The sequence below is a fragment of the Sturnus vulgaris genome, chromosome 5 (genome assembly GCF_052056855.1).
Source record: "Sturnus vulgaris isolate bStuVul1 chromosome 5, bStuVul1.hap1, whole genome shotgun sequence".
NCBI classification, from domain to species: Eukaryota; Metazoa; Chordata; class Aves; order Passeriformes; family Sturnidae; genus Sturnus; species Sturnus vulgaris.
Genome location: NC_142247.1, coordinates 6,238,130 through 6,264,862, shown reverse-complemented (window position 1 = coordinate 6,264,862; position 26,733 = coordinate 6,238,130). Strand labels below are relative to the sequence as shown.

General features: G+C 40.1%; 2 protein-coding genes across 4 annotated transcripts; one reads left to right on the top strand and one right to left on the bottom strand.

The window, feature by feature from the left end:
- Nucleotides 1–33: 33 nt before the first annotated feature.
- Nucleotides 34–6,002, bottom strand: RAD51AP1 (RAD51 associated protein 1). Of its 2 annotated transcripts, XR_015803651.1 has the most exons (9): nucleotides 5,906–5,993; nucleotides 4,264–4,313; nucleotides 3,885–4,011; nucleotides 3,180–3,289; nucleotides 2,775–2,849; nucleotides 2,206–2,355; nucleotides 1,416–1,562; nucleotides 722–895; nucleotides 34–554 (listed from the first exon to the last, which is right to left on the bottom strand). XR_015803651.1 is itself a non-coding variant. In XM_014869935.2 (8 exons), exons 1-8 carry the CDS (start codon nucleotides 5,923–5,925, stop codon nucleotides 427–429), a joined length of 807 nt encoding a protein of 268 aa, XP_014725421.1. In that variant the 5' UTR covers nucleotides 5,926–6,002; the 3' UTR covers nucleotides 34–426. The 2 variants fall into 2 exon arrangements, 1 of the variants encoding a protein (XP_014725421.1); XM_014869935.2 differs by lacking the exon at nucleotides 722–895 and having other exon boundaries at nucleotides 5,906–6,002.
- On the top strand, nucleotides 5,841–25,289 carry FERRY3 (FERRY endosomal RAB5 effector complex subunit 3). 2 transcript variants are annotated; one of them, XM_088164692.1, is made up of 15 exons: nucleotides 5,869–6,079; nucleotides 6,823–6,983; nucleotides 7,239–7,433; nucleotides 7,690–7,835; nucleotides 8,912–9,093; nucleotides 10,239–10,338; nucleotides 10,418–10,539; nucleotides 11,754–11,860; nucleotides 13,280–13,477; nucleotides 14,649–14,777; nucleotides 15,820–15,888; nucleotides 17,345–17,547; nucleotides 22,482–22,539; nucleotides 23,801–23,868; nucleotides 24,624–25,289. In XM_088164692.1, the coding sequence occupies exons 3-15, from the start codon at nucleotides 7,256–7,258 to the stop codon at nucleotides 24,714–24,716; spliced, it is 1,653 nt and encodes a 550-aa protein (XP_088020818.1). In that variant the 5' UTR covers nucleotides 5,869–6,079; nucleotides 6,823–6,983; nucleotides 7,239–7,255; the 3' UTR covers nucleotides 24,717–25,289. The 2 variants fall into 2 exon arrangements, with proteins under 2 accessions (XP_014725422.2, XP_088020818.1); XM_014869936.2 differs by lacking the exon at nucleotides 6,823–6,983 and having other exon boundaries at nucleotides 5,841–6,079.
- Nucleotides 25,290–26,733: the final 1,444 nt, after the last annotated feature.

The following is a 26,733-nucleotide window of genomic DNA, read 5'->3' as shown; positions in this document are numbered from 1 at the left end:
CTTCAAAATTAATAAATTCAAGGAATACAGTTAGATAATATAAAGTATTTTATTTTAGCTTTTTTTTAAAAAATACAACATTCTAAAAAACATTTCCTTATTTTCCTTACTGTAATAGTGCTGTCTAGACTATGTTAATGCCAGGAGTTTAGGTATTAAAGAATTAAAATTATCACAAACCAACATCTCTGAATATAATACATCAAAAAGCTGGTGGCCCAGATATCACTTTGATAAAATCACGTTATTATTCAGAAGCACTTAAAGATGCCTAGAAATTTGCAGAATCAAAACTCATCCTAACATCAGACACATCTGTAACAAGAGACCTCCAAAATGGGTGATTCCAGGATGCTGCCCACCCTCTGTTTGTCAGCAAAACCCTTTCCACAGTCTTTTCCCATGTGGCACTTTGTCACTGACCATTTAACTGCTGGTAGCACTGGGATGGAGAGGTTTGACTCTTGCCAGTCTGGAGAGGCCGAGTCTAAGGCAGTGAGTAGGTGACTTAACAGGAACACATTTCACAGAGGCATTACTGCTTCCTGATGGAGCTGGAGATGATTCCAAAACAAAAAAAAAAGGTATTAGAATTCTGAAGTGGAAAAAATATCATATCATATCACTGTTGTCTTCTAATATTTTCCTAGCAGGACAAAAGAAGCATTCTGAAGAGAATGCAAAAAGGTCTGAACCACAAAGGCACGTGCAAATCACTCACCAGGGATTCCTCCCTCTTGGAGCCAGTGCAGCAGGAATGGTGCACAAGTTAATTACCAGGTTAATTACCCAGCCACACACAGCAGCAACACTGGGAAACTGTTCCCAGTGTCCTGGGCATTTGCAGGCACTCCATAGAGAAACACTGAACACTACTCCAACGGAGGGACGAGGACTTTAGAGAAAGGAGCCAAAGAGAAAGAACCATGTACAGAAAAGAGTAAATATGAAGAAAAATCAAAGAATTAAGAGTCAGCAGCAGCATGCTCAAACACCTTGAGAAAATAAAGCTTTTAAGCATTTGCTTTGTAAGAACAGCTATAATATTCCAGCATTATGTTAATATTATTTGTTTAGAACAGATAATGATTTAGCACATACCAGAAATAAAGAATGCTCTAAGTAAGAGAGAAATGGACACGAAAGGATCTTTTGATTAAGTTGTGATCCACAGTTTGGAAAACATTTTATAATTCCCATGCAGATAAAGGAGTTATGGATAATGTAAAAGAAGCATAGATACAGCTTTTCTTCTCTCTTTTTTGTTCCAAATCTGTCCAAAGAAAATCTTTACAAAATGTATATAAAGGGCAGGCATTTTCCCGGAATAGTTTATTTTTTGTTTGCTTTTAGGAGAGATTGCTAAAAGCTTAAGTCAACTCATGTATGTTTCTAAGCTGCAGCCTCACCCATACCTGGTGGTGTCCATTTAGGCTTTTTGTCTGTAACAGGACTTGATGCATGCAGAGGCCTCCCAGCTGCTTCTGAGGGACTGGACATCACCTTCTGCCTTGGCTCAGAGTTGTGCTCTGTTATCCAGGAAGGAGAAACTATAGGTGATGCTGGGATGGAAAAAGAAATTACTTTAGAAAGATTCTCTTTAGCAGAGAAATCATCACTTAAGATGACAGATCACTGCAGAGCAGAAATAAAGAGGATGGTACTAGACTGTCCCACCTTGAAGCAGTAAATATTTACACAGACACATTCCCTGTTAGGGAATGACAGAGACGTGGATGCAGCTTGCTCTTCCAAAAGATGACAGTCACAGGAAGGAAAGAAGGGAGGCTACTTGCTTTTTAAAATCAGCTTAAACAAAGCAAATAATGAAAACTCCAATACCTGATACTACTCCAGAGTCCCTGTTTTGACACAAACCCCAAAAAACAACTGGAAAAATGAACAGAGGATCTCTAAAGAGATGAAACTTTCCTGAACAAGGAGGGCAGAAGGAATTTCTCCTGATACAAATGCAGAGAAGCAGTGACATTTTGCTGGTTTGGGAGTGAATAAGCTCCAGTGTGTACATTTAGTGTGAAAGTGCAAATGAGATGTCACAAAAATGAGGGGATAATGCTTCAGTAAGGGGGGAGTAAGGGAAAATACAGCCAAAGCAGCATGAATTTCACTACAAACCCAAACTAAATGTAAGGCATCACATTCAAAGCACATTTAAGGAGAGGATTTTGGTGGAGAAAAACTTACTGGGTAGAGACTCTGGCTCAGAGTCAGGATCCTGGGCTCTGTCATCACTGACAACCACCTCTGACTTGTGATGTGCTGGAACTTTGGTTGCTGCTGTCCTTTGCCTCTCATCACCCTCAGGTGTGTTATCATTCATAACCTGATTGAGGCCTACAAAACAGAAAGAGCTTCAATCAGCTCAAATTCACAGTCAATCTATTCTCTTCCCCTAAAATAATTTGGTATTTGAGTTCCCAGAATTCATTTTGGAGATATGAAGTCATACTATTCAGAAACATATCACTGACACTTGTTTTCATGTGCTTCTTATTTTATTTTCTCATTGTCAAATTTATCAACATTTATATGTAATCAGGCAAACAAAAAGAAGATCAAAAATTCATCAATCCACAAGTTTGCTCATTTTAAGACTGGGAACAAATTTTTAATGAAAGAATAGATACATTATTCGGCCTTTATTTAAGAGAAAGACTCTTTTCCACATCAACAACAAAAAAGAAACCAATGGAAACAAAGAAGAGATAGCCTACTTAAATGCTTTTTGTGAAAAGACTGTGAGAACAACTTACCCAAAAGTTCACCATCCACACTGCAGTTGGAAAAAGGAGGTCTCCTCTGTGTATTTTCTGATTCAATATTCTTACCTGTTTTGAGATCCAGGGAAAAAATTAAAAATATTAAATATTACTATACAAAAACACATTATAAAAAGTAAAAATATTAAGAAATTAAAATAGCTGAAGTTTTTATCTGTCCCTAATCCAAGTATATACTTGGAAGATCTTATAGAGGAGTTACTTCTCTCACAGAAAAAACTCAAGAACATAAGAAAACAGGCAATACCTAGAAACTCTCTCTTATTATGACATCTCAAAATAAAATATGATTTTCAATCTATTTCTGTGTAAAATAAATTGCCCTGTTCAAATTCACAACATATAAATAAGAAGTGTTGCATGGAACTGTAAAGTAACCTTTCTCTTCTGAATTTTGCACCTCTTGGGGATCTGCAGATTTTTCTTTGACAGACAAGGCTAAGGCAACTTCCAAATCTCTTTTATAAAGTTTGTCATCCAAGGATAACCTGGAGAAAAATGCCAACATGTTAAATAATATAACAATTACATGACTGTTATAGAAATATTTCTGGCTCAGTGGACTCTAAAATTCAGATACTTGTGAAGAGATTAATATTTCAATATATATTTATAACATATTGTGTTAAACATTAATTTTCGAAATTATTTAGACAAAACACATGCTAACTTTTAAAGCACACTATACTTTCAAGCATTATGGTTGTAAAACAGTGTTTGTGTGCATATATATACATACATGCATACATATATGTATGAACTATTAATTGGCATTACTACAGGAAAAAAAAGTGATTGCCTTTACTTGAAATGCCACACCAAAATGTAATATTTAAACACAACTCCTGACTAATAAAAATTAGATCTTTTTCATTGACATTTACTTTGTGTCTTCCTTTAAATATGTTCCTTTGGAAGGTATCAAACTCGTCTTTATATTACTCTGGTTAAGGCTCAAAATCTTTATTACAGTCATGCATTAGTTGTTTGCTCTCAGCTGCTTAAAACTCTAGGGAAAAAGAAACCAAATCCAAATATTCTTACTGAAATCCAGTTTTACACAGAGTTGACCACATTTCTTACCTCTTACTTAGTGTCTGTGTCTGTGATGGAGTCACTTCTTTGGGTTTTTTTGGCTTCTCTTTTTTCTCCTTCTTCGATTCCTTGAGCTGTGTTCTGGATTTTTTGCTTGAAGGTGCAAAGTCTTCATCTGTTGGAAAACAGCAACAAGTTCTCATGAGTTTTCCTATATTCTTAAATTTGATAATTTTCATTGCACACTGAAAATATATCAAGATAACCTTTTCTGGAAATTAATCCTATTTTAAAAGAACACAACAACTATAACTGCACTATTCTCAAATGTATTTAAAATGAATATTCAACAGACCCCCTTTTACATGTGCTTTTATATAAGAGACAAGGATTTCAAATTCTTGATCTACAAGAACATCCCACTTACCATCATCTTCCAAATCCCCAAACTGAGAATAATCAACAACTTTCTTGTTCCTGTGGAAAAAAAATGTAAAATATACACTATTAATTCTTTCTGACTGAGCATTGTGACTCAGTAACACTCTGGAGTAAATCATGTTTTTCAAGGAAAAAAAGCAGTAAGTGGTCAGGTTGACAGAATCATGGATTATCCATGAGTTGGAAGGAACCCACAAGGATCATCCAGTCCAGCTCCTGGCCCTGCACAGTCCTACCCTGTGCATCCCTAAGTACCAACAGGAGCTTTGGCAGCCTTGGGGCCGTGAACACTCCTTGTTCCAGTGCTCCACCACCCTCTGGGGGAAGAACCTTTTTGTGGGAAGACAGGATCTAAGGAACTATCCAAGGGCCCCTCTCCAGCCTGGACAGCCCCAGCTCCCTCAGCCTTTCCCTGGCACAGATGCTCCAGGCCCTGAATCATCTCTGCAGCCTCTGCTGGCCCCAATCCAGGAGCTCCCTGTCCCTCCTGTCCCAAGGAGCCCAGGACTGGACTCAGCTGTCCAGATGTGCCTCCCAGGGCTGGGCAGAGGGGCAGGATCACTCCCTGACCTGCTGGCACTGCTCTTCCCAGTGCACCCCAGGCCATCACTGGCCTTTTTGTCCCCCAGGTCACTGCTGGCTCATGGAGAGCCTGTTGTTCACCAGGACCCCCAGGTCCTTCTCAGCAGAGCTGCTGACCAGCAGGTCACCCCCAGCCTGTGCTGGTGCATGGGGCTATTCCTCCTCAGGTGCAGAATCCTGCACTTGCCCTTGTTGAATTTTAGATGCTTTTCCTCTGCCCATCTCTGCAACATGTCCAGGTCCCTCTGAACAGCTGCACAGTGCTCTGAGGTATTGCTCACTCCTCCCAGCTTTGTCATCTGTGAACTGCTGAGGAGACCCCTTCATCCAAATCATGGATGAGCAATTTAAACAACACTGGGCCCAGTATTACCCCCCTGCAGGGCTGCACCCAGCCCTGGGCCAGCACAGCAAGGACAGGGAGCTGCTGGAGCCACGACAGAGCAGGGACACCAAGGGAGCAGAGGGATGGAGCAGCTCTGCTGGGAGGAAAGGCTCAGGGAATTGGGATTGTTCAGCCTGGAGAGGAGAAGGCTTTGGGGTGACCTCACTGTGGCCTTCCAGTGCCTGAAGGGAGCCCACAGGAAAGATGGAGAGAGACTCTTGACAAGGGCCTGGAGTGACAGGACAAGGGGGAATAGCTTCACACTGACAGAAAGTATATTTAGGTTGGGTCTTAGGAAGAAATTCTTCCCTATGAGGGTGTGCTGAGGCCCTGGCAAAGGTTACCCAGAGAAGTTGTGGCTGCCCCTGGATCCCTGGCAGCGTCCAAGGCCAGGCTGGAAGGAGCTCTGAGCAACCTGGGATAGTGGCAGGTGTCCCTGCTCATAGCAGGGAGTTGACCTGGATGGTTTTTAAGGTCCCTTCCAACCCAAACCATTCTACGACAGAGCCCCGCGGGACACCACTAATGCCAGGCCTCCAGCACGGCCCTGTGCCACTGATCGCGACCGCTCCGCCGGAAGGGGAAGAGGCCACCCTGGAATCCCCCGGAGGCCCCGAGGGGATCGGGGGACTCCCTCGTCCCTCAGCCCCGGCACACGCACCTCCTGGCCGGCCGCGCCATCCCCGCCGGTGCCGCTCGGCGCGCCCGCCGCAGGAGCAGCGCCGAATGTGCCGCTGCGGACGCGCAGCTGCGATGACGGGACGGGGTAGGCGGGACATGCCGGCTCCTCCTTCCCCGCGGCCCGCTTAACCTGCGGCTGCCCGCCCGGAGCCAGGTGAGCCGAGCTAGGACGGGCTGGGCACGGCCGGGAGGCTCCCGGTGTCCGCATTCCCTCCGCTGAAAGCGGCAGCGCCCGCAGGCACCGGGAGCTCCCCGCGGCGGGGAGGGGGCGGGCGGGGTCCCGCAGGCCGCGTCCTGCCGGCTTTGCGCCTGCGATTGCAGGAGGTCCTGTTCGGAACAGAGGGCTTGTTCCCCGCTCCCTCTGCATCAGCTTCCTGTCCATCTCCTCGCTGTATCGGGGAGCACAAAGAGCGTGGTCGGGTTTGTGTTTCCCTGGATTTCCCTTTGAATCCCCCCGGAGAGGCCGGGGCACCGCCTCCCATCAATATTGGTTGTTCTGAGATGTTTGTTTTTGAAATTGACTTGTTTCGTCTATGTCTAATCCGTATGTTAGTTCACGGAAAAACCCACCCAAAAAAAAAATAAAAACCAAACCCTAAAACCGTGAATTTTGCTGTAGAATTTTTTATTCTGTTTTTTCTTTTCCTCGGGGTGTGGTTTTTGGCCCTGGGGAGGGTTCGGCTAAAGCAATGTGTCCGGCTTTACAGGTGATGTTCAAAACAGAGCAGAGGAGCCCTGTGGAGGGTAAAAATACCAGCACAGCTATCGCAGCATGTATTTTCACTCTGTACACAGCCCCCTTGCATTTCTTTCGGCTTATTTTTAATACAGGTTACAGAAAGACAAAATCAGCTCTTTCTAAAAATCGTTGTAAACATCTGCTCCCTCACTCCCCAGGGCTTGCACCTGCAGAAAGGAGGAAATAAAATCTCTATGCACTCTGCAGGATTTCAGCTTTTGAGGCATCCATGACAGAAGTCAGAGTGTTTCAGTTAATTTTCTGTTTATCAGGATTCCCATCTGCCCTGGATCTGCTTTTAAGTCAGGAGATTTACGCTGTAAGTTCTAAGAATGATTACCCAAATTTTTATATTGACACACTCAAATACACTTTAGAAGCATTTGATATTTTGGAAACTGGTATTTATGTTTCAGTTCCTGATGCATGTATTTGGAAGTCAACTGACTATGAAAATTTGGGTGGTTAAGTATTTTTGGCTGTTAATTATTAGCAGAGCTATGGCTTTTCATTATAATTTTTGACTTCTGAGTTTACAAAGATGTAATTCTTGTTACTTTAATTTCTATTGCAGGAAACAAACTCGAGAAGATGAAGCCTAATAAAGGAAAGACTTTTACTAGAGAGAGAGACTATGTGTACAAATTTAGTGCTGGAAATGAAGATTCAGTGCTTACCGTGCCTCTCAAATTCCCTGTGCAAGAGAATATCAGTCACTTGCATGGACGTCTGATGGCTCTGCATAACCTGCCATGCTTTATAGAAAATGGTATGAGTTAATTTCTTAAATTAATCGCATGTATCCTTGTCCACAAATGCCTTACAGCTTGTTCTAAGACACCAAAAGAAGGGTGTTTTACTGGAACAGTATTTACAAAATTGGTTTTTGAACAGCAAAACATCAGAGAAAATTGCTATCAGTGCTAGCAAGGAAAAGGTTTTCAGGTGAAAAACTTTGCTTACAGGTTTCCTGGGTGGTTACTGATGTGTTCTGTTGATGAACTGTTCTCTTCTTGTTGTAATAGACCTGAAGCAATCTCTTAGTAAATTTGTAGAAGAGGAGACTATAAAGGATTATGACAGAGAAGCTGAAGTGGCTCTGGAAGCAGTGAAATCAGGAAAAGTAGACATCAACCAGCTGGCAGATACTTGGGCTAAAGCTTATAAAGAGGTAAGATTAAGGCTGGAAAGTTAATATTCAAGGCTTGCTTTGTGAGAGTATGTGTGTATGCAATCACAGTTGTGAGGATGAAATATTACGCTAAAACTTACTGCAGTTCTTGCAGGTTTTTTTGTAGCTGAAAGTAAGCATCAAGTCTTCATTCTACAAGTTCTTAGTCAGGTTTTTCTTGAATTTAATAGAGTAAAAAGATAGACAATGGAGAGGCAAAACGTTTGTTCATTTAACAGTTGATACTCAAACAAAAAATAGGCATAAGGCTTATAGAGGCTTAGAATTAAAGCAAGAGGTAATGACACTCCTATCCTAAATCTCAGTAACAGCAATTAAGGCTAGAAGGAGAAAGTGTACAATTGAGAGAGACTTTTCAGTTCATTTTTTGAGTTCATATGTCTGTTTCACATTATTTAGAAAGGATGAGGCTTTAGTTGGAATAATGTCTCCAGTTTCAAATGGAGTCTTAAAAGTAGTGGAGTGCAAAAGAACTGCAGGAGTCCTAGTGAAGAGAAAAAAATTACAAACCTGCAGTATTTGAGGAAAAGTTTATAGGAATTGAATTTACTTCTCATGAAATATAGAAAAATGTGAAAAATTCCATATAAAGCTTGCAAAACCAGCTTTCTTGGGCCATTTTTTGTTCAATAAAAATAGCTTTTCTTAAATCAGTGTTGCTGTTCAAATTTTTAGTGACATCAGAGGTGAGTCATCCTTACTAGCAGAGCACCTTTGTTTGCACAGTTGGTGTTTTGGGCCTTATCTAAAATTCATCAGGTGCAAATATTATTGTGGATATTGCTGTTCTTTCCAAGCTGGTGTTGTGTGAAAATTCTATTCACTGTAATCCAAGCCTTAATGATTCTGACTTTAGTTGCTTTGAAAGGGAAAGAATGGGAGAGGAGAAAAATGAAAGCTAAAGTAGAATGCAGAAAGCTTAACTAAGGGAAGATAATTTATATATGGTTAAAGGCTGTTTGTGGGCCCTCATGGTTTTACCCCACCATTATGAGAGATAATTATATGTCCTGAGAGGTATCTTAACCTTTTAAAATCTCCTACATTTTCTTTAGACAACATTAGAACATGCCAAACCTGAAGAAACCAGCTGGGATGAAGATTTTGCAGATGTTTATCATGATCTGATCCATTCTCCAGCTTCTGAAATGCTGTTAAATCTGGAACACAATTATTTTGTTAGCATCTCAGAATTAATAAGTGAAAGGGATGTGGAACTGAAAAAACTACGTGAACGGTATTACTTTTTTTTATTATTTAGGTTTTCCTCTCCCTTATTAATTAGGAGTGCCTGCCACTGGGTTTGTAAACTCATAGGACAACATGTATGGCTTGTATTTGTCTGTGTAAACCCAAAGTCATACAACACTTGGCTGGCACAAGAGTATGTAGAAAGGGGGAATGGCTTCAAACTGAAAGAGTGGAAATTTAGATTGGATATTAGGAAAAAATTCTTTGCTCAGGGTGTTGTGAGACCCTGGCACAGGTTGCCCAGAGAAGCTGTGGCTGCCTCATCCCTAGAAGTGTCCAAGGCCAGGTTGGACGGGGCTCTGAGCAGCCTGGGACAGTGGAAGGTGTCCCCTGCCCATTGTAGGGATTGGAATGAAATGAACATCGATGTCCTTTCCAGCCCAAACCATTCCATGATTCTGTGATGTCATTAGGGTCAGCTACCTTTTATTACTTTGGTGGCTTTCTGTTATTTTCAGTGACTGAGAAGAATATAAGTTTTGATTTCCAGAAAGTGTTGAGTTTGAGTACCAAGTTCTGGAATAAGTTTGCACAGCTGCAGGTGACTGCTTTATCCACAAGAGGGAACATGTTGAATGTGGATTTTTCTTTTTGTGCCAGAGTAATTTCAATAGGCCTGGTTTAGCATTCTGAGTGGCAATATTCCTCTTGAGCTGTGTGTGTTTAAAATCACATTAGACTGCATAATCAGTTCATACTGTGGTTTCTTCTGGGCTGAATTGTACATATTTCTAGTTTGGGGTCAATGTTGTCAGAAAGGTGTTAGCAAATCTTTTTGCTGCTCATTGCTTCTTCTCAAGCCTGTATACAGAAGAAAGAGCAATATTGTTGTAGAGGTCAGGTATGACATAGCTGTGTATTGACTGTGCTGGGATTTATTTTTCTGTTGGAATTTATCACATCCCTATGTTGGTGGCAGCTGAGATTGTCCCAAATGAGGGTAAGTAGTATTCTGTTTACACAGAAGCTGACTTGAATCCGTGACTCTTAACTCCAGTTTGTTTTGTGGGTTTTCATTGCTACATCTGTGAATGTTCATTCTGTCAGTAACAATTAATCAAGTTTGTTATTGCATCATAGCAAAGGGTGTTCTGCTCCCAGTCTTCTGAAATCTGTTTGCTTCTCTTTCAGGCAAGGAGCTGAAATGGATAAGGTGATGCAGGAGCTTGGGAAGTCACTGACTGACCAGGATGTGAATTCCTTAGCAGCTCAGCATTTTGAGTCTCAGCAGGTAACTAGAATATGTCATGCACATGATCACCTTAAAAAGAACACCCACACTACTCAAATTGTCACTGCTCTCCTGTCAGGATTTGGAGAACAAATGGGCCAATGAATTAAAACAGACGACTGCTATCCAGAAACAGGAATATCAGGAGTGGGTGATAAAGCTTCATCAGGACCTAAAGAATCCCAACAACAGCTCAGTCAGGTATTTAATTCCTCTGTGATGTTTAATTCCAGCTGAAATAGTTCAAAGGATTTGCATTTGCATAATCTTTTAAATAGGATACTGTAGTCTTATTTGTAATGATAATATATAAATAATTTACATAGATTAATCAAATCACATCAAAGGCGACTAGACCATCATAAATATGCATAATTTTAGGACTATCTTAATTGTGTGATACTACAACTTCTATGTACCAGAAAGTGTTGTAATGCATTAAAGTACAGCTTGACATGAGTCAAGTTTCCTCCTATTTTGCCTTTCTTTCCTATGTCTGTCTTTAACAGCCTGTTTCACAAGGCTTTCTGTTATCACCTAAGCATTTTCTGGAGAATAATGGTACTTTAGAAAATAGTAACAATGGTTTGAATTAACAATTCTCTCCTTTTTCTATATGTATGCTATTGGACAGCTTAAAAATGGAATTTTTTAGCATGAACACGTGTGGAGAAAGTTGAATGAGAGGCTTTCCTCTGTTTGAGGAAATAGCAGGGAAATTAGAATTTGTAAATTGGGTGGGATCCTTATTCTTTATCACTAGTGCATTGCTACTTGGCAGTTGAAATTAGTAGAATTGGTTGCAAGTTTATAAAAGATTTTTGGCAGTGAGGCACTTTGAAAACAGAGAAACTTATTAATGCAGAAACTAATTGGAGAGAGGCTGATGTTCTTTCATGTATTAGGAAGGGTATTTGTTGTATCACTACAGGTAGTTGAATTTAGGGAAAAAATTAAAACTGATATCTGAAGTGTTTCCTGGTAGTTTGAACACTGTGGAACATTTGGTAAGGTGTTTTTTAATCTCCCATTTTGTGTGGGAAGAAGAAAAGAAATGCTTTGTCTAACTTCATAAATAAGGTTTTGGCTGCTGTAGATAGGCTGAGGAAAATTAGTTTTGTTTTCCTTTTAGTCCTACATTTTTACTGTGTTATAACTAGGTATTGTGACTTATTTTTATTTCTCAGTCTTGGAATGATTTACAAATTGCCAAGTAATGTAAATCTAACAGTGGAGTCTCTTCTTCCTGTTACCAGGACAGTAAAGGTGAAACCTCACGAGTGGAGCTCATTGTTACAGGTTTGGTCTCCTGGTTTCCACAGACCAGCTGAGAAAACTTAGGATAACTTTCCCAAAGCTGTTGGTCTTGATTAAGAATTAGGGTTAACTTTTTGGTATGTTTCTCATTATTTTAGTGATGAAATTAAAGTTCAGCCTAGCCAGCTGAGGGAATCTGTGGAAGGAAATGGGAGACTCTATGAAGAGCAAAGGCTGTTAGAAGAAAGCTTTACTATTCACTTAGGTAAGTGGAGTAAACCAAATAACAGCTGGTAAGAAATAATGTATCCAAGGTATGTATTATTTACAGTATTTAACTCTCTAGGTGTATAATCCATAGTTCGGAATTATTTTGTTTGTTCTTTACATGTGTTAGAGAACAGTTGTATCAAGCAATGTCTGAAATAGGTGGAAATCTTACTGGAAAACATTCTAGAAGCAAATTTTCATCAATTTTGGTGAGTGACTTATGTAAAAAAGCACAGCAACAACAAAATGTATTGCCTAAAAATGATGTTTCAACTTTTGCATTTGGTAGAAAAATGTGTTTATGAAAGTCACTTTCCACGATCAGCTGACAGCAGAATAGACAGCAGAATTTGCAATTTGTGTTTTTGTTTGTGCTGTTTTGACCATGTTATGTTGTGCAGGAGTGGTTTAGATCACTTAAAAAATGACCATCAAAGGCATCAGCCAAAGCAGGTTTGATACAAATTTGCAAAAGAGAGAAAAAGTTCAAAGGCACTGTTCACAGAGAGGAAAGCTGGATTATAAGCAAATCTAAAATAATTTAGGCAGATGTGTGTAGCAACAATCCTTCCAGTATCACAAACTTGGGAGTTGGCAAACCCTGCTGTGGTGCAGGAAAGCTCCAAGGACATCCCTCAGGACCACTGCCCATACAGTCATAAGATGATTGCCTTGAATCATTTGGAAAATGTTCATCCTCAGATGGAATTGCTGGAGTTTCCAAAACTCCAGCAATGGTGCTGTTGTCCTCGGGCCATGGGTCAAGTAGGGGATGTTTCCAGGCTCTTAGGGGCTGACTGTTGATCCCATCCCCTCCATGCACTGGGATGGCCAAGGGATGCCTCAGCACCCAGCTCATTGCACAAATGCTAAGGCCAAGCAGGAATTCCTGAGCTTGTTCCTGGTTTCAGGGAGGGTGGGAAGGATACACCACCACACATCAGTATTTCATCCCTGGCCCTGCAGTGTTCCTCAGGAAGAATTTCTTTACAGAAAGTGTTGGAGGGGGCTGCCCAGGTAAGTTTGGAGTCCCCATCCCTGGAGGTGTCTAAGGAATGCCTGGGTGTAGCACTCAGTGCTCTGGACTGGTGACAAGGTGGGGGATTGGGCACAGGTTGGACTTGATTTTGGAAGTCTTTTCCGACCTTAATAATTTTGTGATGATGCAGTGGGAACATGGCTCATTTCAGGCATGGACAAGCCTCACTTTGTGAAAACACTGCATTTTTTTATCACTACTTTGCAAATTGTTGATGTGCCTGTAAAACTGAACATGTGGCTAAGAACTTCCTCTGAGTGTTACTGGTTACAGCTCCCTTACAGATCTTTAGGGAAGCACTCTGTGCCCTTGCATTTCAATCCCAGTCCTCAGTTTAGTCTTCCTCTGGGATTAAGCCACATGTGCTCTGTGCAGGAGCTCAGCTGAAGACCATGCACAACCTGAGGCTGCTGAGGGCTGATATGTTGGATTTCTGCAAGCACAAGCGCAATCACCGCAGTGGGGTGAAGCTGCACAGGCTTCAGACTGCAATGTCCCTCTACTCAACTTCCCTCTGTGGCCTGGTGTTACTGGTGGATAACAGGATCAGCTCATACAGCGGAATCAAAAGAGGTGAGCCTTCTAATGGGAGGTATCATATCAGGGAAAATGAATAAAATAATGAATTAGAATAAAAGCTTGCTGTCTTCTCTCATAGAAAAATATTCTTTGTAAAATTAAAATTCAGTGGAGGCACTCGTGTTTTGGATGTGGTATTGTGAAAGGGTAACAAATGCAAAAGGATATGGATAAGGATGGGGGATAGTTTTGTGCTGTTATCTCTCATCTCTTCCCTACGTTTTGTGTCTGAGTAACAAGCAATTTTGAAGAGGACAAATTTATTATAGGAATTTCTAACTTTTTAATACCAGATTATCACAATGAAACCTATTTGCAAAAATGAAAAAGGAATATGCCCAGATTTTCAAGTGATAGGTAAATATATAAAAATGCCATGTATTTTGACATTGTTCATTTTTAATGGAATTCACAATAGGATATGACTTCCCTACTCTTGGAAAGTTTGATTAATAGCCATTTTAGGTGCATATCTCTTGAGTAAGTGGGCACTATGATGGTGTTTTCTATCAAGGTTAACCAATGAAACTTCTGTTTATTTCTGTTTGACTTTCCCACATCCATCTTGACATTTAATCCCAAAATACTCACACTTGGAATGTCTTTTTCTGACTATTGCTTGTCATTATTCTTGCATGCTATAAGAAAAAATGCACTTTGTTGGTTGATATTTCCTGGAAACAGCTGGAAGCAGGCTTGTAGCAAGAAGGAGAGGGAAGTGTACCAGGAAAAACTGCAGTTGTATTTGTGCTGTTGATGGTTTTCAAGTTGTTTAAATGTAACAGTATTGTTTTGTATTTATTTTGCAGGTACTTTTTTTAGCTGTTTAAATATTTAAATGAATAACAAAAGAACATCTGGTTTTATGCTAAATTTTAGCTGATGAGAGAAAGCAGGCATTTAAATAATGCCATCAAACACAAAATTGCATCATCTAGCCACCAACTAGATCCTGCAGCCACAGTAGAGGGGAAAGTCTGGGACCATGTCAGAATCTGTCAAATATAATCTGCAATAAATTTTGGAAGAGGAGTCCTTTAGAGCTTTATCTGCTTATGGAGAGTGTGCCTTTATAGCTGGATTTACTTGATGAGTAGAGTACAATTACATAATGTTACTGAGCATAACCTCAGGATGTGCATTTCAATCTTATTTTTTTTCCTAGATTTCGCAACCGTTTGCCAAGAATGCACAGATTTCCATTTTCCTGGAATCCAAGAACAACTCGAAATTGTCCAGAAGGTTGTACTTAAGGCCAGAGCACAGCGTAGCAGCAAGGCAAAAAGACACCACGGTCAGTGACAACCACAATTACCCTTCTTGAAATAGAACAGTGGTCAGCTGGATGTTTGTGGGCAGGGCAGAGTTGATGCCACTCTTCTGTAGTTATTTCATCTGTAAAGTGGAATGTTTGGGTTCATAAGAACCTCTGCATTAAATTCACAGAGAGAATGTGGTGTCTTTCCTGCTCCTTTAAAATGAATCAACATATAAAAGTCACATTTTAAAACCATGGGAAGTACATAAGGCTATTCTGCTTTCCTAAACTGCCTGCAGCAGCACAAGTGTTTTCTGTCTTTTCCTTTTTACTGCCATTTACATTGAAATCTTTTAAAATTGCAGAAAAGGAGGTTACTTCCCCCTTCCTTTAAAGTGAATGCTGAAAACCAAATAACAAATTGCCTAAAGGTGTATTTAGCTTTTTTTAGTGCTGACCAAAACTTTGGGAAAGGTTTTCCTTGTAGTTGTGTTTGCAAATGGCTGGGAAATGCTCTGACCACATGGTGTTTAGGCAGTGCAATTGTACATGATGAAACTTTGTTTTTGCTGCAGAGAGCTACTTATGTGATTTAAATGCATCAGGAACATGAACAAATATGAGTACACAGAAAAACAAGTTCCCTTGAGAACCTGTGTATTGCAGCATCTCAAGGGAAATGGTGAAGGCTGCTTTCATGCTACTGATTTATGTAAATCTCTCAGGAACAAATTTGTTTTAATTTATTACATTATTGAAAGGGTAGTAGCAAGATACTATGTGGTTGTGGGGGCAATTTCCAAAGTTTCATTTCGTGTCTGAGAATATCATGTTTGCTTTTGTCTAAATGAAGAAATGTCAAAGGATGGTAAATAAGGGCAGTGATTTGAGGTAGGATTCAGTTTGGGGTGTGTTGAAGACAGCAAAAACACTTCTACCCATCCCCCTTGCATTTTGGGGACTTTATGATAACTGCGTGGTCAAAATTCAGGCCAGATATCAGTACCTGAACCTTTTCATGCCCAAGTGTAATTAATAGAAGATACAATTAATATTTGTTCCATGTATTCATCCACAGAAAACAAAATCAATGGGAATGAAGATAAATTAAAGAATATTGAACGAAACCAGTCGAACATTTTGCCGGGTGAGTTGTGTGGCATTGACCCCCTCTTCCTGAAGCAAATTGTGTTTCATTCATCCACATTTTTAGCTCTAAACTCAGAGCATAAATTATAAACTGAACCCAAGCTGACCTCAATCAGAGGAGAAGGATGTTCCTGTGGCTGAGGCAGAGAACTGGGTATCAGGACATCTGGTTTCTATTCCCAGCTTTGCCACTGCATCACATGGCATGGGGCACATCACTTCTCTTTACCTTAAACTTCCTTTTGGAATTTCAGAGTGAAAATAAAATCTCTGAGCACCTTAGGGAAAAGGTGAAAATTTCAATACTAGCAGTTAATTTTATTTTTGAAGATGGCTATATGTATATTACTGTTTTGGTACAGAAAAGCGTTTTTAAGTGGATTTTTTAACTTTGAGAAATCTCTCAGGGAAAGTATCTTCCATATATATTGTGATGTTTAGTAAGGAAAGCTGCTGTGTCGTTTGAAGATGAAAATGCAGTTGGAGGGGGGAGGAATTAAGTCCATACAACCCATGGTTGAGTGAGGGCTTATTAAAATTAATTTCATTATTGTCTTAAATATTGTTAGTGGGAATAGATTCTAAATCAACTTGGACCAGATAAATCCAGGTGTGTCTTGAGGCAGTGGCCTGTCTGTTACTGCTCATAGATGGTCACTGCTGGGGATTCCTGCCTCCTTAGCAGTCATCCAGGAGTACAGACCCATTCTGCAGCTGTTCCAGTTCAAAGAAAGGATCTTCAGTGGCCAGTGGAAATAGGTTTGAAGGAAGATCTTTATTTTTAACTGAGAGTGGAGGCATTGCACACCTGCTTTTCTCTTGACTGTACTGTAGACTTTAGATCTCCAGTGCAAAGGAATGATGGAGAGACCTGGATTTCACTGCCTGTCACCTCTGATAAATGAATACTAAGTCTAAAAATGCCCCCAACAAGATGTCTTTTTTCAAACAACTCTGTATCTCACCTTCTCACTACTCCTGAATTATTTTAAATTCTAATGGTCACTGATCCCTTTGTGTTGCTGAGCCATATCTCAGTTACATAACCCACTATCTTTTTCCACTGGCTCTGTACATCCTTTATTTGAACTCATCCTTTTTTGGCCTTTCCGCCTCCCACATCTGTCTGCAATTCCATGCTTGCATTGTGTATTTTGAGTATTGCACCTCCTCTGGGTTTGTTTTTCTGTTTTGTGCTATATAGAGCTCATATCCTGTACTGGCACTGTTATGGCTTATTACACCATGTGGCTATGATGCCAGTGGAACCCATCAAAGCTGTGAAGAGAGTGTAGGATGGATGTTAAACAGCAACAGTCCAAGGGATTTTAGATTTCATGTGTATGTCCTCATCTCTGCTGTATATTTGTATTTGCCTGTTATCTTCCTTACATTGCCAAACAATTAGATTTCAATAAAGATTACTTACCTTCCTGGTTTGCCTTATTGTGCAGGAGAGTTCTACATCACACGGCACTCAAACCTCTCAGAAATCCACGTTGCCTTTCACCTGTGTGTGGATGACAACGTCAGGTCTGTGAACGTCACCGCTCGGGACCCGGCCATCATGGGGCTCAGGAACATCCTCAAGGTCTGCTGCACACATGACATCACCACCATCAGCATTCCCCTCCTGCTGGTGCATGAAATGTCAGAAGTAAGTAAATGGAAGCATTTGGGCTGATGTTATATCCTTGGATTTTTGCAGAGGGTGCGTTTTGTGCTGATTTAGGCCAAATGGGATGGGTTTTTGCATTCACAGGCTTCTGCCACACCACCTAGCACTTGAATCTACATGATGACCCAAATTAAGGAGCTGGACCAATTAAAAACATCTGAATCACTTGAGGTTTTTATTCCTATCCCTCCTTTTGGACAATTCACTTCCTGGATCCAGCTCTCTGCAGCTGTACAAGTATTAATAAAAGATGAGACTACACAACTGGAAGCTCTTGCTTAGAAACTCTACCTTCAGAGTTGCTGATGCAGCAGTGATACCAGATCTCCACCTTTAATTATCATTAGCTGTAAAACATTAAAACTAAGCTTTGGGACCAGCAGAACTGACAAAGATTGACTTAAGAGTTCTGTAAATCTAAACACCACCTTTATCTTCTGTAAACCTTCCACTACCTCAGCCCTACACAGAAGCAACCAAATTTCACCTTCACCTTGAACTGTCTCTTCCTTCACTGGTTAATTTCTGTCCCTATTTCCTCTCCAAGTCCCTTCAAATACTGGCTGGGCAAGAGGTGGCTTATTGCTGGTGCTCTTTGTGCTCTTACCTACTGTGCTGAGTTTTGTATTTTCTTCTGTAGTGTAGTGATGTAGGGCTTGTCTCTCAATCAGCTGTAAACTTCTCAGTGCACAGCAATTTAAAACTATTGGCAGCCTCTTTTCTCTGTCACACCTGGCTCACAGAGAAGAAAAGGGGTGGAAAGGCAGGGAAAGAAGTGATGGGCAGGGAGTACAGGCATATGCCTGATGTCCTGAAGAGCTGGAAAGTCTGTAAACCTAAAGAAATGAGAAAAAGAAGATAATTCTGTCATCCATGCAAGGATATCAGTAATAATTACAGTCTGAGGGTTTTTTTTTTTTAATAAACCTTTGATTTTTATTTTTTTTTCACTTGTAAATTCAGTATTGCCTTTCCTTCGTGGAAAGTGGCTGACTCACAGCAAGATAAATGCTCACCAGTGGATTACCTTTAACTGACTGATTTTATAACAGAATTTGACTGGGACACAGAGTAGAAGTGACCCTTTTTTGCAGGATCAGGGTCTATTACCACAGAAAAATAAGCAATGAGAAAGGTAAAAGCACCCAAAAATGTAGCTTCTAAAGGATGTATTTCCATACATAAAAGTAGACTTTTAGGAAGAGATGAGATTATCTCTGAAATTTTTCAGAAATTCTCTTGAAATGACACCTCTTTTGAGACATACAGGCAAGTAATCAACTTGCAGGACTGCATGCTGGGTCACTCATGGGACCCAGTTGCTGTGTTTCAGAAATTTATTAAATATATTGACCTTTTTCTTGATCAAGGTGTCACCTGATTATATTCTGGTTTTTGTTTTCTTTAAATCTGGTTAGTTTTAGCTTCTATTTGCATATCTGTATTTTTAACTACAAATAAAGCACATGACCAAGTGTTCAACATGCCTTGAGATGTGGGAAACTGAAGATAGTGAATCTTCTTGTCTAGTGCTGGATTCTTAAAAGATCCTGGTAAAACAATTTACCTTTTGTATTCAGTTGTAAGTCTTTGCAGAGTAAGCACAAGGTGAGCAGGATGGCAAGTGTGTGTTTAGGCACAACTGCTTTGTATGACTTGCATTAGCAGCTTGCTTATTACAGTGCTTGGCAGCTGGTTGACCTGATTTGAAACACACAAATCTGTAGCTCCTTGTTGAGGGAAAAGTGAATAATGACAGGTTTCTGAAAGTTACCCTGAACTCGGTGCCTTTGGCAGCCGCGGTTCTGACTCTGCATTTACCACCTACAGAAGAACATTTTGGTGAGGTGGTTAACCAGGAGCCCAGCTGCAGAGATGTTTCCATGCTTCCCTGGGACAGGCATTCATTAGCAGTGTTCTCTGTGCTTTTCCCAAAGGTTTTCTCCTGATGCAGATGTAAGTGTAGTGTTTATAACCTCACAGAAGTAATCATAGTATCACAGATTGCTTTGGGTTGGAAGGGACCTTTAAGCTTGTCCTGTCCCATCACCTGCCATGGGCAAGGACACCTTCCACTATCCCAGGTTGCTCCAAGCCCCATCCAATATTCCTTTCCTGAAATATTTCCAACGATACAGCAGCCACAGCTTCTCTGGGCAACCTGTGCCAGGGCCTCACCACCCTCACAAGGAACAATTTCTTCCTCATATCCAATCTAAACCTGTTCTCTCTCAGTTTGACTGTATTGATCTCAGTGAAGCCATTAGATTTCATTATTACTTCTATGAAAAAAACATCAAGAACTGGAGTGCAAAAGCAGGCAAGTTTGCTTTCAGGACAAGTGTCTAATCACTGGAATCTGCTATAAACTGGGGAATGAAATGGCTCCTAACAGCAAGGCATGGCTAAAAATGCCAGAGCTGGCACCCTCCCTTGGTAGTTTCAACATTGCTGCACACAGCAACAGTGACAAAAAAGTGACTCTTCAGTGATCTCAGTCCAGTTGTCTCTATTACCATGATTTAAGACAAAATTGTTTTTAAGAAAAGTAGAAATGAAAGGAGTATTAGCTGTATAACAAATATTTATGAACATAGTTTATGTCCATAGAGAGGTTACTGATGGGAGTATTGACCTCAAATGTTTCTCATCTGAGTTTCCTGCCTTTAAATTTATATCTGCTCATCCAATGTTTAGGATTTGTACAGATGCACTGTGAGTAAAACACCTTGCTAATTCTTACTGAAATTACTCATTGAAATTTGGTTAGAAATATTTTTCTCACATGCTGTAGGTGGACTTTTATTGTTTTAATTACCTGATTATGAAATGGTTCTGCAAAGGCTCAAGCCCTAAGCAGTCTCATGTAGTAAGTGTGTCACAGATTAAATGAAAATAAAATCAAAAGGGTTGCAGCATATCTTTCTAATCAATGAAGTTGGTCTCCTCTTTCCCGCCTTATGTTTTTCTAAATGAGTAGAAGAAATCTTAATTTGAAAAAATGATTGCATCCTGAAAAGGGTTGAAGTACCTCTGCCAGTGAAAAACACCCTAAGTTCCACATGTTTGTTTTTTGTTTTTTTTTTTTTTTTTTTTTACTTTCTTGAATGCTATTATCCAAAACTCCCTCCAGGAAGTTGGCTCTTAGCTTTTTTGCTTTCTTATGTCCTTCTCTGTATTTTGAATTGGTGCTTAGCTGATCCTCCATTTCCACACCAGAGAAAACTCCTGGTAACCCAGTAAATTCATGAGAACTTAGATTTGTGAAGATAGCAGTGATTCAATTCTAATCGATGTCATTCTCAGTTCTTGCGGCTTGCATGGAGTAACATTCTGTTATTGCCCTGAGTGCCCACAAAATTTAACTTCTCTGTTCCTCTAAATAGTCCAAGGACTGGTGTCATATCCTGCTGTGTTGATCAGTCCTTGTAAGGCTCAGTTCCCATCACTGATTGCTCAAGGTGCTCCTGAGAGAGAATTTTCTTAGTCATTTGTTTTTTACTAAGCCAAAGAAGTGATCAAAACCAACACTAAGCCTTACTTGTGACAGAAAGCACACGTGGACAGTCGAGTTACCATAAACACCAAGTGTTGCTTCCAGAATGCTTAAAAATTAAAAGAGTCAAAAAGCAACCACAACAAAAATAAAAGTACAAACCCAAACTTGTCCAGCACTGTTCTATCTGATTAATGTGGTGTATACCCTAAAAGCAGCATGGAGGGATGCCGTGATTTACATAATGAAAGCTTTCTGAAAGGATATTTCAAATTTTCTCTGTTTTTAAAATACAGTATATTTTGGAGAGATGGCAGGAGAGCTCCCACCTAAGGAGGAACTTTGGCTTTCAGTAGTTGTTTAACCAAGCCACACATTCACTTTATCAGTTGTGTTATCACTGGGCATTCTTAGGTCACCTTGCCTCTGAAATAACTTTCTTTAATCCTGAAATTAAGCTTTCTGATAAGAACAGATTGCACTGTATGTTTGACATAGCAAAATAGAGACTGCCTTTAATGAGTAGAAAACTATGTAAAGCTTAAGAATGATAAATTGGTTTCCATGTCTATATTTCTGTATTCAAAGTAACAAGTGCTCATCTTCATGTTGAAGACTAAAGCAGAAACAAACATATTATTTTCTTCTTTCTGAGAAGTGTTTGCAGTGAGTCATTCTGTCTCTGATAGAATTACATCATCATGGTGTAATTGCCTTTGTAGCATACAGCCAAAAAATGTTCAATGGACTTTAAACTTAAATGATTTAGCCAAGTGCTAGTAGCCATATCTTTAACCACTGTGGTTTTCATGTCATGTTTTGCTGTTTAACTTTAGGATTTTCTGGCTGTTGATATCTGAAACTCCTTCATCAGATGAAGATGAATTTTTTTTTTCTCACTCTTACCATAAATGCTTCTTAAGGAAGAAGGGCTTCTTCCATTTCCAGTATTAGACAGAAGGTTTTACTGAAGGTTGTGGGCATGCCAAGAAACCTTAAACAAAATCAAGAACAGACAGGAGTCATCACTATTAAGATGTGCTATTAAGATGTGGCCAGGAGACTGCCTTTGTGTTGCTGAAGCGTGAACTTGACAATTATCAGTTGAATATTGAACTTTTTCTAGAGCTCCACAGGGGAATTGAACAGCCCAGTGGGTTTGACAGCATTTCTGTTCAACATGTCACCTTAAAGATGTGTAATATTGTTCTGACACTGGCTCTCCTAGCAATAAGGAGTGGTGGTGTGTTAATGGTCACCTGTAAGGTGTGTACACCTGCCTAGAATATTCTAGGTCCAAAATGTTGCTTGAAAATTATGTTCTAGGGCAAAAAATGTGTTGCTTTTAATAATTTTCCTGCTACTCGTGCTGGTTATATCTGTGGGGCATTGAGGCTTTTTTATTTCTTTATTTTAGGAGATGACCATTCCATGGTGTCTGAAGAGGGCAGAGCTTGTGTTCAAGTGCGTCAAAGGTATGGGAGTGGTGGAGCTCCAGTGGGGTCTGGGGAGCCAGGCCAGAGCAGGGGCATGAACTCATTAAAGGGCTGGAGCAGCTCTGCTGGGAGGAAAGGCTGAGGAGATTGGGATTGTTCAGCCTGGAGAGGAGAAGGCTTTGGGGTGACCTCATTGTGGCCTTCCAGTGCCTGAAGGGAAACCACAGGAAAGATGAAGAGGGAATCTTGACAAGGGCCTGGAGTGACAGGACATGGGGCAATGGCTTCACATGGAGAGCAGGTTTAGGTTGGATGTTAGGAAAAAATAGTCCTCATGACTCAGCATGGTTTTCTGGCTTTCCAGATGGTGTTTTTACTTTCTCCATTTTCGTGTGTTGCACTTAAATAGTTGAATCAGTCACTTTCTTTCAACCACCTGCTTGAGGAACCTCTTCCTATAGTAATTGACCTTTAGTAGTTCATAATTGATGTATCATTTATGTCATTCACTTCTGTTAAACAAGTATTTTTTGAGCATCCTGATTTGCCATGAGAGGATTCCTGTGGCCTTTGGTAGTTCATCACTTGAGCAATAAATGAGTGCTGAGATTCTTCCCTATGGAATCATCATAGAATCATAGAATTGTTTGTGTTGGAAGGCACCTTAAAGATTCCAAACCCCTGCCACGGGCAGGGACACCTTCCACTATCCCAGGTTGCTCAGAGCCCCATCCAGCCTGGCCTTGGACACTGCCAGGGATGAGGCAGCCACAGCTTCTCTGAAAAATCTGTGCCAGGGCCTCACCACCGTTACAGGGAACAATTTCTTCCTCATATCCAATCTAAACCCACCCTCTTGTCAGTGTGAAGCCATTGCCCCTTGTCCTGTCACTCCAGGCCCTGTCAAGAGTCTCTCTCCATCTTTCCTGTGGGCTCCCTTCAGGCACTGGGAGGCCACAATGAGGTCACCTCTATTTCTAGTGAAAGGAAACCATAGAAAGAACTTCTGACGTGCTGTTTGGAGAAACCCTCACTTCAGCTGTGTGCCACTGTGTTGCACAGTAGGGCTGATTATTCTGTCCTCCGTGTAGGTATTCTGCAGAACTCATTAGATTTTTCTAGATTTCATTCAGATTGCCCAAGTCTGATTTAAAGGCAGTTGAGGACATCCCTCAGGCATTAATTAAGGCAGTTCAAACCCTACTTGAGTGTGAAAACTCCCTCACTGCCTGCTCATTCTGTAAGTGCTGGGGAGTATTGCACAGGTAATCCACACAGTGCCAATGCTGGGTTTTTTTAGGTTTCATGATGGAAATGGCCTCGTGGGATGGAGGAATTTCTCGGACTGTACAATTCCTGGTACCACAGGTAGGTGAAACCAAAGTCATATCCAACCTAGGAGACTGTTGGTAAAAAATTGAATGTCAGCAGATCTAGTTGTGATTTGTAAAAGAGACTTTTTTGCTGTTAATTACTCTGAAGGGTTTATCTTGCATTACATAACTTGAGTTGCTTATTAGTCATATTGTCTAACAGCAAAGAAAGCTGCAATGTAGAAACCTCAGTTATGCTTCCAGAAAAACATTAATTACTCAGGTATTTGAAGTTAGTTCTAATTTAGATTCTGAAATTACTTAATTTTGAGTTCTAGATGATCTTCCAAGACAGGAAGCTATCCAAAGATGGCCTACACAAGGTTTGTTCTAAAACGAGTAAAAGTAGAGTTATGTTAGGAAAGGAGTAACATGTATTTCTTGACAGCAGAAAGCTGCTGAGCAAGGAGGAAGCCACAAATAAATTCCAAAGTTGAATCTAGTTGTGAAAGGCAGAGAACAGGAGTCCTGTAGATAACAAGCAGCATTGTTCTGCTTATGTCTGGCAGAAATAATCCCTGGAACAAGAAATCTACTGGAAATGGATATGTGGATAGGTCACATAAATATACAGCCAGTATTTTTAGGTCAATCTTTTAACTGTATTCAGTAGAATTATAACACACTGTTTTAAAATTATTTTGTTGTCTTCTGAACAGCAGCAATTCTCTTAAATATCAAGAAACAAAGTTGAGAGAGATTTAATTCTTCCAAACTACGAAAAGCCTAAGCTTACCTTTTTTTTTCCAGACAATTTCTGAGGAAATGTTTTACCAGCTGAGTAACATGCTGCCACAGATCTTCAGAGTATCCTCCACACTGACTCTAACCTCCAAGCACTGATTTCTGTGAGGTACTAACCTGTATCCTGTTGGCAGAGGATGAGATTAAGGAAATTCTGGACTAGGATGTCTCTTTCTTGTGGACTGATGACCCCCAAAGTGGCATTTGTTGCAATTTCAAGAATTGTATTGTAATAAAAGATAAATGTTGTCTGTACTTGGCTGGTAGCAGCTGATTTTTGCCTCTTGCTTTGTTTCAGCACAGGATTGATGATGAATTATGAATTCCTCACCTTTATGTGAAAGATATTCAATATATCTTGTATGAAACCTACAGAAATACATAGGTAATTCTCATACATAGGTAATAGCAATAAGGGCTTATGCTAGGAATGGGGTCTTCTGGCTTCTACAGACATTTTCTGAATTGAGTACATCAGGTGTTTCCTTGGAATAATCAATGGAATTTGTCTTAGAATCCACGGGATAAAATGTATTGCTGCCTCATTTTACTGCTACAAAAATGAAAGACTTGAATTAAATATTAACCCTGTTGCATTTTGTAGATCATGAATGTGTTTTTAAAAAAAAATCTAATTAATATATGCTTGTGACAATAATTAGAAATTTTAAAGTATTGTTTCTTTTTTTTTTTTTTTTTTTTTAACTATGTTTGCTTTATTTCCAGACTTCACATTGACAAGTTTATCATATGAACAACTTTATAGGAACACTAAAGCGTTCTGGACCCTGTTAAACAGATACAATTTGCTGGTTATTAATTATTAACATTTTGTGACTAATCAGAAATGCCAGGGTGACAGAAAAGTCAAGATGTAGCATGAAATTTCTTGGGACAAACATGAATCCAGTCAAAAAAAAACCCAGCCACACCATCCCTCCATCCCAGTGCTGGGGATGAGAGGGACAGTTGGGAACTGTTTTTCCCTCATCAGGGACAGTCTTGGAACTCAGCTGTGGCCCCAGGAGCTGGAAGCAGCCCTTCCATGGCCACAGGGACAGTCCTGTCTGGAACTGGAATTCTTGGGCTTGCCAAAACCACTGGACTCACAGCAAAGCAGCTGGGGGGGTGAGATTCCAGGTGCTATGATTTCCAAATCCACAGTTCTGCTATGTGGGAATCATGGAGATCCTGGCAGACCTGGCTTTGAATTAAAAACCTCTTCCTATGTACTGTTAAAATTCTGCACTGGAGACTGGAGAAACCTGGAAGCTAATTAAAACCAAATTATTTTCTGTCTTCATAGTGATTTTTTTTAAATGTTATTTAGCTTAATAAATGCAAAGATTGAAAAACTCTCTTCTGGGGAAGCTACATAATTTAAAATTCTCATGGAGAGCCAAAGGAATATTCACCTTTCATGATGATTATAAAGTCACTGTGTGACTTTATTAACAGACTCAGCTTAGTATTTTTGTCAAGTCTTGCATGCTACAGGAAGCCATGTAACTGACCCAGGAAACATCTCTTGCTGAACTGTCAAATACTTTCTTTTCCTCTGCCAGCAGCTTCTAAAGAAGAGTCATGCAAGTAACGTGACCTAATTTGGTGTTCTAGAAAAGAAGGATGTAAATTCCTCTAGAAGGAGCTGGATTAATCCTGTTACAGCTCATTTTACATTGCTGGCCTTAAACTGAAATCAAACTCTGGTCCCAGAAAAGCAAGTGCTCTAACACTATTCTGTCTGGGAAAGGTGTGGTGGCAGAACTATTCCTTTTTAGACATTTTAAGGTTTATCTGTATGTGAAAAAGATCTGTGTTACCTACTTAGATTAGTTTTATATTTTCCTTCACTCAGTAAATCGACCAACAAGGAGCACCAACAATTCTTGGGCAAATATCTTGCTTATACTTCTAGACTCCTTTGTAATAAAAATTATGCCTGGTATTTTTGCCAAAGCATGAAGACTCAATTTAATAGCACTTGGGTGAAACTGCCACTAATTTCTAGGAAAATAACTCAGCTTTTTGCCTTTTATTTTTGAAATGTTTGTTTTCAGTCCTCAGCACACTGCATGTAAACTTGTCATCAGAAGAACCAGTTGGTCTTTGATAT

Bases quoted from the DNA above. Each gene is read 5' to 3' on its own strand.
- RAD51AP1 (XM_014869935.2), bottom strand. From the start codon at position 5,925: ATGGCGCGGCCGGCCAGGAG. The intron at 4,314-5,905 runs GTGCGTGTGCCG...TTTTTTCCACAG, and splicing joins ATGGCGCGGCCGGCCAGGAG to GAACAAGAAAGTTGTTGATT. The intron at 2,356-2,774 runs GTAAGTTGTTCT...TCTGTTTTGTAG, and splicing joins TGTGGATGGTGAACTTTTGG to GCCTCAATCAGGTTATGAAT.
- FERRY3 (XM_014869936.2), top strand. From the start codon at position 7,256: ATGAAGCCTAATAAAGGAAAGACTTTTACTAGAGAGAGAGACTATGTG. The intron at 9,094-10,238 runs GTATTACTTTTT...CTTCTCTTTCAG, and splicing joins CTGAAAAAACTACGTGAACG to GCAAGGAGCTGAAATGGATA. The intron at 10,540-11,753 runs GTATTTAATTCC...TCATTATTTTAG, and splicing joins CCCAACAACAGCTCAGTCAG to TGATGAAATTAAAGTTCAGC.